Consider the following 12635-nt stretch of genomic DNA (forward strand, 5'->3'; position numbering starts at 1 on the left):
TATCTTTATATGGTGAAAATACTGGGCTAGATTTAAGAATCATTGTTTTGTGTCTTGGATCTTTAACACAGAAATGTTCAGTTAAGGATTTGGGCTTTTTTGAAAATAAAAAGTATTGTGAGATGGAAATGTTGATAGTCTGTAGGTTTGGGAGACAATTATATTAGAAATTTTGGAGAGAGTTTTGGGGGGTCTTGCAGGTCCTGCCCTTTTGAATAGCAGGTGCAACAGTTTAATCTGAAGAACCATCCCCAAAAGTTAGTTTTGCAAATGCTAGTAGAAGCTGTAGTCATCACTGTCAGTGTTTCGAGTCCTGACTCAAAATGGCTACTTTACTTTTCATATCTGGAATGTTTTCTCTTGCATGCTTAATAATGCATAACTAAGCCACTGATTTGCTGTGCTTCCAGTAAGTGGAAACAGTTGTTTCTTCATACCTTGCGAAATAGACCTCATTTACTTGAAGGCATCCTTATAAATGTAGCAATCCTTCTGGATGCAATATCATAATGGCTATGGGGCATTTTGTGGATATTTGCAAAGCATAGCACTTCTCCTTGGAGATTTGCTCTCTCTTCTATATGGTGAAGGAACTTGCTTGCTTCAGTGGGTTACTGTAGCTTGTTTCTGCATAGGATGTTCTGAATAAAATGCCAGTTCAGTTACATCTGTGTGAACAGAATCTGAAATACATCTCCAGGCTTATATTTTCTCATACACAGTCACAGGAGTAATATAATTTAAAACCAGCAACATGACAAATAGGACTAGATCTTGTGACATCTGCTTTTAACAGTAGGAAGGCATTAATGGTCACTGAATAGTCATTACAAGAGGAAGATAGAATAGAACAGGTTGGAAGAGACCTTCAAGATCATCGTGTCCAACCTATCAACCAATCCAACCCACCTAATCAACTAAACCATGGCACCAAGCACCCCATCAAGTCTCCTCCTGAAGACCTCCAATGATGGTGACTCCACCACCTCCCCAGGCAGCCCATTCCAATGCACAATCACTCTCTCTGTATAGAACTTCTTCCTAACATCCAACCTAAACCTCCCATGGTGCAGCCCGAGACTGTGTCCTCTTGTTCCGGTGCTGGCTTCCTGGGAGAAGAGACCAACATCCGCCTGTCTACAACCTCCCTTCAGGTAGTTGTAGAGAACAATAAGGTCACCCCTGAGTCTCCTCTTCTCCAGGCTAAGCAGCCCCAGCTCCCTCAGCCTCACCTCATAGGGCTTGTGTTCCAAACCCCTCACCAACTTCTTTGCCCTTCTCTGGACACATTCCAGCAAGTCAACCTCCTTCCTAAACTGAGGGGCCCAGAACTGGACACAGTACTCGAGGTGTGGCCTAACCAGTGCAGTGGACAGGGGCAGAATTACCTCCCTGCTCCTGCTGACCACACTGTTCCTGATGCAGGCCAGGATGCCATTGGCCCTCCTGGCCGCCTGGGCACACTGCAGGCTCATGTTCATCCTACCATCAACCAGCACCCTCAGGTCCCTTTCTGCCTGGCCGCTCTCCAGCCACTCTGACCCCAGCCTGTAGCACTTCATGGGGTTGTTGTGGCCGATGTGCAGAACCCAGCACTTGGATGTGTTAAATCTCATGCCGTTGGATTCTGCCCATCTGTCCAGCCTGTCGAGGTCCCTCTGCAAAGCCTCTCTACCCTCCAGCAGATCAACACCTGCCCCCAGCTTGGTGTAGTCCGCAACCTCCTAGCAAGAAGCAAGGTGTTGTTTTCCTGAATGACTATGTGCAAACACTAAATAGACCATAAATGTTTGGGTTTTTTTCCCAATAATTTGAAAATTTAAAAAAAAAAAAAAAAAGTTCTACTACCAAAGATTGATCTGGATGTTTGCTGTGAAGCATCTGATTCATATCTCCACTATTTAGATTGTTTTAACTATATCAGGTGGACTGTAAAAGATACCAGTTTTCAAGGTTTGACTTTCTGATATACCATTTCTCTTGCTCACTTTTATTTTCCTCCATGTCATTTTACAGAATTACTGTTTTTCCATTTTAAAGAGGATTAGACAGATTAAAAGATGTACTCATGTTTTATTGATAATGTCAGATGAATTTCCACTTTTCTAGGAGCAGCTAACAGCTCTTTAGAAAGACTATTATACTTAACAATTTCATAAGGTGATTGCCAGAATACAGCTTTAGCAATTAATAAGCAACTTGATTACCAGTGGGAGCTGGAGTAGGTGGTATTTAGTGGATATATGGGAAAATAGTAAGATGGAGGACTACCAAGGCTGCCTCAGGTGAACTAAGTTTTCCTTCAAGACTGTGTTCCTTAAAGAACTTCACTGGAAGAGATGTTACTGTGGATGAGAGCATTGCCACAGTTGCTCTTGGTGTGCAGGATAAAAGGAAGTATTCTGGAACTCTTGTTTATATCTGTGCTGCTTGTTACCCCTGAGAACGCTGGGACAGATGTCTATCATGCTTGAAGCCTAAATCTCTTCTTGTCACAACACAGAACCTTTCTCAGGAGATGGTTGAAGGCTGTCACAACCTCTTGCTGAGCTCTTCTCCCTGGTATCCAGTTATAACACTTACGAGAATGGTTCACAGCTGTGCCAGAAGAGGTTTAGACTGGACTTTAGGTAGCATTTCATTGCTGAGAGGGTGATAAAACACTGGAATAGGCTTCCTAGAGAGGTGGTTGATCCATCAAGCCTGTCAGCATTCCAGGGGCATTTGAACAGTGCCACTAACATTTTTTAACTTTTGGTCAGCCCTGAATTAGTCTGGCAGTTGGACTAGATGATTGTTCTAGATCACTTCCAACTGACATAATCTATCCTATCCTAAGAACTGATGAAAAAAATCCCCAGAAATCCAGACTTAAAATCTGCAAATACCTCTTTGGGCAACTAAGCAGGTGATTCTGCATTGGAAATCATAGGGGATGGAAATGAGAGCTGAACTCCAAGATACTGCTGGAACTGAAATGAGTTAAACTGCTTTTGACAGCAAGCATTTTGTAATGGCTTCTCTCTTCTAGCCCTTAAGGCCTTGTCCATATTGTACAAAATGAGAGTAAGCACAGCACTTTTCCAGGAACAAGTCTGGATATGCTGTTCCACTTGTGTGATGAAGGAGATTGTGAAGGGGGTGTTCGATTCCTGGAGGTACCAACATTGGACTGGTCTGTGCTGTGATTGTAGAAAGTGGCCAGCCTGAGTGACCTTGCTGCCTCCTAACAGTGTTGCATGAGATAGCCTTTGTGCATTAGCTTTTTATGTCAGTCTGAAACCATTACAGATAAAACTTCAAATCTGGAGTTGGAGGGAAAGGGGGATTCTAAGGCTGAATTAATGTGGGGTTTGCTCACTATGGGAATAATCCTGTTGTGTACAGCTTGCAAACTGGGGAGTCTTGCAGCATTTCACCGAAGGGCTCAGCACTGTCACCTCCACTTGCTCTTTACTCTGAAATAAAGTGAAGTCACTCAGGAGGCAAGTGATAAATCTGGGCACTGATTGCTAATACCCTGAGCCAGATCCATCTTGTTTCCCTCATCTGCCCCTTCTGGACAGAGTGCTAAGGAAAACCCTGTCAGAAGGAAGCATTTAATGTCTGTAAATGATTTTTTTTTTTTTATTGCCAGTGTACTTGGTTCATTTGAAAACAACCTGGAATGTGTTATTTAGGGATATTGAGTCTTAGCTACAGCATGCATGCTGTGTATGCTAGATCACTCTTTCATGGCCAGCCTTCATGTAAGGAATCACAGGAAAAGGAAATCACAGGAAAAGGAAATTTTAAAAAACACTGCCTTGTTGGAGTTCCTTCTGATACATCTACCCCAACATGAAATCAGTGAAAGAGCACATCACCAGCTGCCATTTCCAGTAAAAAAGATAAAGGAGATTTTGCTGAGTCTTACGCTGCTATCTCTGTGTACAAAGCCTAAAAAATAGGATGAATTGTCTGCAGTAAGTAATTGCCTGTGCTAGTAAAATACTGCAGAACAAGCTGCTTACCACCAGTATCTCTCTTTGGAGTCATGTCCCAGGTCTTAGGATAAGGCGCTTTGTGTATTGCTTGGTGTGGAACAGAAATTGCCTCAAAAAAGGTCATTTGACATTATGCAACAAAAGTCAAAATTCTGATAGCCTTGAACACAAAGGTAGAATGATGGTTTCGATAGAAGATATTTTGGTATCTCTTATCTCTGAGTTATGTCTTCAACTCCATGGAAACTTTAAACTTAACAGCTTTCAGTTTAATGAGCTCCTTTGCGGGGAAGTCTTTTGTTGCCAGTGCAGTGAATGTGTTTGTACCAGTTAGGAGTAATAATAGAATCAAGATATATGGAGATAAAAAAGCAGTGCGAGTACATGTACAGACATTCCACACCTGTTGAAAAGGCCAAATTCCCATTTTTGGTTTAGTTTCTTTCCTGGTGAATAGAGATATTGAATAATAGAGGAAGATAGTAATCCATTTACGAGTGGCAGCATCATGGCTTCTAATTATCAAACAACTCTTGCTATAACTGATTTTTTTCACTGGAGTAGAACTTGGGAAAATAGAGAAGCATAAATGCTTCACTGACAGCAGATTAAAAATTGTTTTACTACCTTTAATAAAGATAGCATTGTCAAGGTTTTGAATAAATATAAATGGAAGACTGCATGAATGAAAACCTATCTGAAATTTTATTTCAGAAACACCTACAGTTTGATTCCATGTATGTAGCGGAGGGGCTGGAAGGAAAGTATCATAGTATCAGTCAGGGTTGGAAGGGACCACAAGGATCATCCACTTCCAACCCGCCTGCCATGGGCAGTGACACCCCACACTAGATCAGCCTGGCCAGAGCCTCATCCAGCCTGGGCTTAAACACCTCCAGGGATGGGGCCTCAACCACCTCCCTGGACAACCCATTCCAGGGCTTCACCACTCTCATGGGGAAGAACTTCCTCCTCACATCCAGCCTGAATCTCCCCACCTCCAGCTTCATTCCATTCCCCCTAGTCCTATCACTACCTGACATCCTGAGAAGTCCCTCCCAGCCTTCTTGTAGGCCCCCTTCAGATACTGGAAGGCGACAATTAGGTCACCTGGGAGCCTTCTCTTCTGCAGACTGAACAGCCCCAACTCCTTCAGTCTGTCCTCATAGGAGAGGTGCTCCAGCCCTCTGATCATCCTTGTGGCCCTTCTCTGGACACGTTCCAGCATGTCCATATCCCTCTTGTAATAGGGGCTCCAGAACTGGGCACAGTACTCCAGATGGGGTCTCACCAGAGCTGAGTAGAGGAGGAGAATCACCTCCCTTGACCTGCTGGCCAAACAGGTGGCCACAGGAAAGTACTACAAAAAGATGAGTTAGATCAACTAGCATCCATTTGGGACATGCACACACTAGTGAGTTTCAGTCAAGGATAGGAACAGACTCTGGCTGATGTTACTTGATGAAACTTGCATTAAGTTGGCTGAACTGTAAACCTTGCTCTGCTTATGCTGAGAATATAAAGCATGTGTGTTTCACCTGTTGGGTTCTATTGAACTATTATCTTCAAAGCCCATTTTAGTTTCTTCCTAGCAGTTAAAGTAAAGGTTTTATATTTAGGTGAAAGGCATTTGTAAAAAAATATTCTTCAAAATAGATTGCAGTGGTTATAAAAGATTCCCTTCATGGTGGTTTAAAAAAGTGTTTTTTATCTTCAGATTCCAGCAGTTTCCTTTTAACTGTTACTAATATGGTAAAGCATGGTGTGTTTAAGATATTTTCATCTTTTCAGGAATTATATATTTAATTTTTTTCTTCTCCAACCCTGTTTCTGTAGGAAGAATCTTAAATCGTTTCTCCAAAGATATTGGCCACATGGATGACTTGCTTCCATTGACGTTTTTGGACTTTGTGCAGGTAATTTGGTTACTCCTGTCAAAGGCTTCTGCACTGCATTCTGAATCAAGGTGCCTGTATGCTTTGGTGAAGATCAGCTATTTGTCACAGATGTTGTTGAGTTGAATGGAAGTGCTTGTTTGTGAAAGAAAGGTGCGGTTGAAATTTAATGTGTCAGTAAAAAGCTAACATGAGTAATAACTGGCAGGTAGGAGTGGCTGTACACAGCTTGCTATTATGTCAAGATTTCAGTTCATAGTAGCTACATGCTTGGTAAATTGCTCCTGATTTGCCTCCTAGCAATCTGGCAAGCTTATTGCTGTTATAAGAAATATGTCCATAGTAAAGAAACAATCAACTCACATGAAAAGATATCACAGATTAACCTAATTATGTGTCTACTTCCACAAAGAATCAAATGCTTACCACACCATTTTGGATTAAAATAGGTGTGGCTATTTACAAAGAAAAGATTAGTAGTAATAGGGTGAATATAATAGCCTTAATAGGAACAAGTGAAATAAGTTGCTGCAGACAAGAAAGATGGACAAAGCACTGAGATTTTTATGATGATGAAAGGATAAAGGATTATATATGACATCAAGGTAGTTTGTTTTTGTTGCAGTTGCTATTAATCCTCCTTGTAAAAAAGTGTGGAGGATAAAGTTGCAAAAAAATAGATCATACTATATGAAAATAACATGAATCAAGGAGTACTCTACTCTGGTGAGTAGCAGGGCCACAAAAATGATCACAGAGTTGGAGCACCTCTCCTATGAAGACAGGCTGAAAGAATTGGAGCTATTCAGCCTGGAGAAGAAAAGGCTCTGGGGAGACCTTATATAGTATATTCCTATACCTGTAGGGGACCTACAGGAATGCTGGGGAAGGCCTGTTTAGAAGGGCTTGTAATAATAAGATGAGGGGCAGTGGTCTGAAACTGGAGCAGAGTAGATTTATGTTAGACATATGGAGGAAGTGCTTTACAATGAGAGAGGTAAAATACTGAAACAGGTTGCCCAGGGATGTGATTGAGGCCCACTACCTGAAGACATTCAAGGTTAGAGTCGATGTGGCCCTGGGCAGCCTGATCTAGTTGGAGGTTTCCCTGCTTACTGCAGGGACTTGGGACAAGATGATCTTTGAGGGTCCCTTCCAACTCTATGCAATCTGTGAATACACAGAATCGTAGAATCTAGGGAAAAAAAAGTCTTAATAGATCAGACTGTCATGCACAAGTCAGATATATTTCTTAAAGTAATATTACTAACTTGGCTTCATTTCTTAGAGGGAACTTATTCAGGATCTAAACCTTGTTGTGACTTCCTTAAAGCTAAACCAAAGACATTTTAGGTTGAGGTGTTTAATCACATTGTTAATGCATAACTCTTGAAAATAGGAGGAAAAACAAATCCAGTAAGTTAGTAAAACACTTCTTAAGATGAAGTCTTTTTAGTAGTTCAGTGCAAGTGTTGAGTGTGTGTTTGTTTTCAAAAGTATTTCCAGCACCACCTGTCATTTTACCTATTGATTAAAGCAGCTGGGTGGGGAATGTGTGGGTATTGTGAGTTAGAGTTGCTTAAAATGAATATTAAGATTTTTAATTCATGGGCAAACTGTCTGGAGGATTACACTTTCTTTTTTTGTCAGAGGTAACCAACTTGTTGCTCCAAAAGAAAGCTAAGAAGGGAGCTAACCTGTGTGCACTGCACATGCAGAGTACAGTCATCTAGCAGCCCATTGTTGTTCGGCCACTGATACTTCAGGCAGTATATGTTTGTCGAAACTTAACTGTCTGGGATGAAAGAGTGAAGGCTGTGGCTTTGGATGTGATTGTCTTGTTCTTTCAAGCTTCCACTATGAGCCACATTTCATAAACATTTCCCCTTGTGTTGGTTAGTTTGTGCATTTGTTTTAAACTGCCTATGGAATAGTTTGTCAAATTTTGAAGTTTGTATTTTAAGTGGAAACTTTTTCTTTTCAAAAAAGTAAAGTTGCATGTCTAGTACACTATTAAAAAGAGACTAGGTTTCAAAGCTTACCTGTTCTGTTGGGCATCCAAACACAACATGTAGGAACTTACTGTTGATTCAATAATACACTGCTATCCATAGACAAAAGAACTTCCTTCTTGGCAAGTTTTCTAAAACTTACTATTCTTGATAGGCAAGTTGTTGGTTAGTGGCTGCCTTTTGAAATTCAATAGCAAAGATATGATATTTATATCTGAAGAAGCACAGATCTTTGCAAAGGATAACTGTTATCAATTATGATAGAGACCTTTTGTCACTTGCTTTGTTCGCAGGTGTCTTTTATAAGACTTCCTATAATCCCTTCAGGAAGAAATATTTTCTCCTTTCTAAAAACAGTATTAGCTAAATATAAAGGCTCTGATCCCAGCCATTGTTGTTGATTCTTTGAGAGACATTTCCCAACATTCATTGTTTAAATGGTTGTCAGGAGGAATCAACTGAAACTTAATAAACAATGCAGTAACTGGTTCATCTTACTTTGTGTGTAGAAGCTTTTCTTGAGCGGATTTGCATTGAAGAAGTCCTTTTTCTCAGTTATTGCTAGGATCATTGTGAAGCATTCCAGCCTTTTGCTATATTGGCAACTGTGTGTGTAATTTCTGCACAAAGAAACACAATGTGATTGGACATCCAAAAACTACAATATGAATCTCCTTTTAATACCTATAAATAAATAAAATCTACTAGTTTCAAGAATTTTGTAATTATACCACATACAGATTTTAAGGCAATGCTAAAAATTTCTAATGTGCCTAATAAGATTTATACACAGCACTACAGTCATAATGAGCATGATTAGTCTAGACAGCTATACTGGGTGAAAATTAATTCCTTAAACTAAAGGAACTGAATTTGCTACATCTTCTCTTGAGTCAATGAGGAAAAAACAATCACATCTCTTCAAGACAGTGGATAGCTGCTTCACACTTACTTGTTAAAGCAAAAACAAAAGGTATGTGGCAAGCACAAAAATGCATCATAGGCCTTGTGAATTCTTCTGAAAATCTGTCTAGATTTTGCAGAACTATTGCTTTGCAATAGCTCCTAAAGTAGCAGCTCTCACTGTTTTTAAAGTTTTCTGCCATCCTTTCTTTCATTAGTTTTAAGTGCACTCAAATATAGCACACCTGGTTATAGAGAGATTGAGGGCAAAAGGGTCTGTCTTCACTCAAAGGCAGTAATTTCTCTCTTAACTGACAAATTTTAACAGTTTATGAAATGTGTCACGTTAGTGCAATTTACTGTCCTTTTGTAGAAATGACTGCTGTATCCACGAGATGTGTAAATGAAAAAGAAGTCTCATTTATGAGAACACATTTATGGCTATGTTTGCCTATATGGCTGTTGAAGAGAATTCTGTGGGTAAATATGGAGAAACTGAAAAGAAACCAAATGTTAAGTTAGGCACTTTGATGCTTCAAATCTTTAATTGTACATTGACTGTCCAGGTCAAAGCTCACTGAAGTGAAAAATAAACTTTACAGTTTGTCATCTGGCCATAAGGTTTCATACCACCTCTTCTGGAAAAAAAAAAAAAAGCAAAGCAATGCTGTGTTCACTATGACAATTGTTATTTCTGCTAAATACAGCACTAAATATGTTTGTAAAACCAGATAGGAATTAATGTTTGTACGTCGTTTCATTACATTACTACTGTTAACCTCCTTAGCCTCAGTTCTGCATCTTCCTCTCTTTTTCCTGTCTTGAGTTATGTATTTTTGACAGGTATTTTCCAGCTATGTTACAATCTCCCTAGGTAAAGGACTACTTGTTTGAAGGCATTGCAGTGCTTTAAAACTTTCAAGGAGAATTTAAACGTTACTTCACTTAGACATGGATGCTTTATTTATGTATTTGTTAGCTTAATCAGAGGGCAGGCCTGGTTCTTAGGCTGATTCCTCCTTAAGCTCTGCAAGAGTGTAGAGTTCTGTTGGTATGGACTTTCAGTATTCAGTATTGCTAAGGTTGGAAGAGACCTCAAAGATCATCAAGTCCAACATGTCACCACAAACCTCATGACTAGAGTAGGGAGGACACTACTGCCCACTGCAGGCTTGAACTCATGACCTTCCCATTAAGGGTCTTATGAACTACCAACTGAGCCACTCAGTTCTCGACTAGTAGTTTAAAATATCGTGGTTAAAATGCATAGCAATGTTTAGCTCAGTGCATCCCTAATAAAACTCTGTACTCATTTGGGAAAAGGGCAGCCAAGGAAAAGAAGAATTTAATGAGGGTGTATTAGGAATTAATAATTGAATATATTTAATAGTATTTTGTGCACATTATCCCAGATATTTCTAAGCAACCAGTATTTTGAATGCTGTGTTTTTGAGGGCTTGTCAAAGGCTTGTTTTTAGTACTCACTTTTACCTGAGATAGATGTGCAGAGGCTTAACATCTTTAAACCATGGTCTCGGGTGATGCAGGTTGAAAATTGTATCTATAAACTGATTGAATGCATAGGGTGGTGAAATAGATTTCAGACTTTCTCTTTATTTTGTTAATTATTATGGTAAATTTCAAAGGGATGGTTTTCTTTGTAGTTTCTTGTCCTTTTAATTCTTTAGTGATCTTATTACCTGCTAATTGAGTTGATTTTCTGCTTTAGTTTCTAGTGAATTTGAGTAACTTAATGTGATGGCCCTTTCATTTTGATTTCTCAGCCTGTGTTGTGTTGCGGGGGGGAGGGGGGAGAATCATGATTGTTTTGTTTCTGGAGAACACTGTGAACATGTGAACTATCTGCAGCTGCCCTTGGAAAAGGGCAGTGATTTATTGAGGAAAACTGAATTGCAAAACCTTTTTCCTCCCCAAAATCAACAGCTTGACTGAGTTTAAATAACTGACTTTTCATATCCTTTCATCACACACAAAGACCTAATCCTGAGACTACTTGAGCCACCAATGTAGGCTGTGGCTGAGACCACCACTGAATGTGCCGTTCCCTTCTCACCACACACAAAACACATTGACTGCAGCTTTATGAAGTGAAAAAACTGAAGAAAAGGAAAATGTGAAGGAGGTGTCCACAGTCATTTCTTTAAAAAAAAAAAAGAAACAGAAAGAAAGAAATAAAGGGGGGAAAAGCTGCTGCATCTGGATATTAGGAACAAAAAGTGCCTCAGACTGGAATAATAGCTTGGGTCGCTTGCTTTCGTATGTGCACAAGAGTGGAACTGCCGTTCCTTGTTTCAGTACCACTGACCCTTGCATTTTAGTGTGTGAAGATGTCAGGGAAAGTGTGTAGAAGGAATTCCAGTATCTTTTAGTTTAACAATGACGTTGTTATTTTGTGATTTCTCTTGATGGGTGGAGTTCGGGGGGGGCGGGGGGGGGTGTGTGTTCTGTTGTTTTTTTCTAGTTTATCCAGGTTTTGTAAGTATGCACGTGGGAGTTTTAAGAGATATTTTTATTCATTAAAGAAGAGTTCTTTCTGTGTATTTGCATGTGTACTTTTTAAATATCACCATAAATTTGTTGTGTTAAATGCCAGCTTATATTCTCTTTAGCCTGGTATGTAGAGCAGACCTGTATCTTGGAGACACTTTTTGATTTCCCTTCTGTGGAATCCTGGTAGTTTTGCTTCAAGGTTAGATCACAAGATTCTGCAGTTGTCCTGAGGTTTAAATGAAAAATGAATTCTAAAAAACAGTTGCCTTCTGGCACTTGACTACTGGCATTTCACAAAATATTTTCTGTGGAACTGAAGTTCTGACTGTACATTCCCAAAATGCCTGCTGTAGTGCATCTTGTTAGTGCCTAATGAAAGACCATTTAAAACTTTAAAGAAAAATAATAGGAGTATATAGTTTTTTCTTTGGTTACTTTTGAGTTCTAATTTCAGAAAATGTTTAAATGGTCATTACCATAAAAAAAACAGGTTTTGGTGTAGTCATTTGGTAGCTGCGTGTGCTGTCAGTTTTGCTACATTCTTCAAAATAAAAAGGGATTGTACTCTTAAAGAAACAAAACAGCACCACCAAAACTTCACCACAAATGTCCTGCATGTTTACCTGGTCATCATCATCCCACTGAATCCCCAACCCCCTTCAAAAAAAAAAAAAAAAAAGGGAAAAAGACAAAGTAGGAGATTGAAGGAAGAGCAGGCTTGAGTTGCATTTGTGCCTCCAAGACCAACATGCAGGAGCTGGGAGTTTAGCACAGACACTTGTCTAAATAATACAGTTCTTTATTGACCCTTAATTCCTCTGTCCTTGGATGCCCTTATTGTTAAATCCCAGTAGCCAATTATTCTTGTTGATGGTGACTAGTAGTGAAGATAACTGATGCCAAAGCTGTTGCTGGTCTTTACCTGTCATCATACTTCTTTGAATGTAAAGATGAGTGTCTTGCATCTTACAAGCTGCACATTTACTCCTATTGATGGTACATGTGTAGGATAAGACATGTAAAGTCTGGAGTCACTACTAGTAGGTAGATTCCTTTTTACGCATGGACCTTAGTTGCCCTGGGAAGGCTAAATGCCTGTTACATGTGACAGCAGCCATATATAACCCAGACCAATCCTTTCCCTCACCTTTTTTGTCCTTTTATTTTTTTTTATATTAGTGTTTTTACAGAAATGGGTACATGTGTCATTTTCCACATGCTAGTGTCAAGGCAACAGGTATCATTGTAGCAGCAAAACTTACTTGTGTGAGAACATAATGACACTTTTGTAAAGTTTGTATTTACTTGGTATTGATAAGAGTTGAAGA

The 12635-nt window shown here is 39.6% G+C and overlaps 1 protein-coding gene across 2 annotated transcripts in view; it reads left to right on the plus strand.

The window, feature by feature from the left end:
* ABCC4 (ATP binding cassette subfamily C member 4 (PEL blood group)) overlaps positions 1–12635 on the plus strand; it is a 165355-nt gene that overhangs the window by 93868 nt on the left and 58852 nt on the right. For both annotated transcript variants that reach the window (XM_068169145.1, XM_068169221.1), the window contains exon 20: positions 5823–5902. In XM_068169145.1, the coding sequence (XP_068025246.1) occupies positions 5823–5902 (80 nt within the window). The remainder of the gene's footprint in view (positions 1–5822; positions 5903–12635) is intronic.

The sequence above is a fragment of the Melanerpes formicivorus genome, unplaced genomic scaffold, assembly GCF_026170545.1.
Source record: "Melanerpes formicivorus ecotype bairdi unplaced genomic scaffold, bMelFor1.0.p_v2 SCAF_1, whole genome shotgun sequence".
Lineage (NCBI taxonomy): Eukaryota > Metazoa > Chordata > Aves > Piciformes > Picidae > Melanerpes > Melanerpes formicivorus.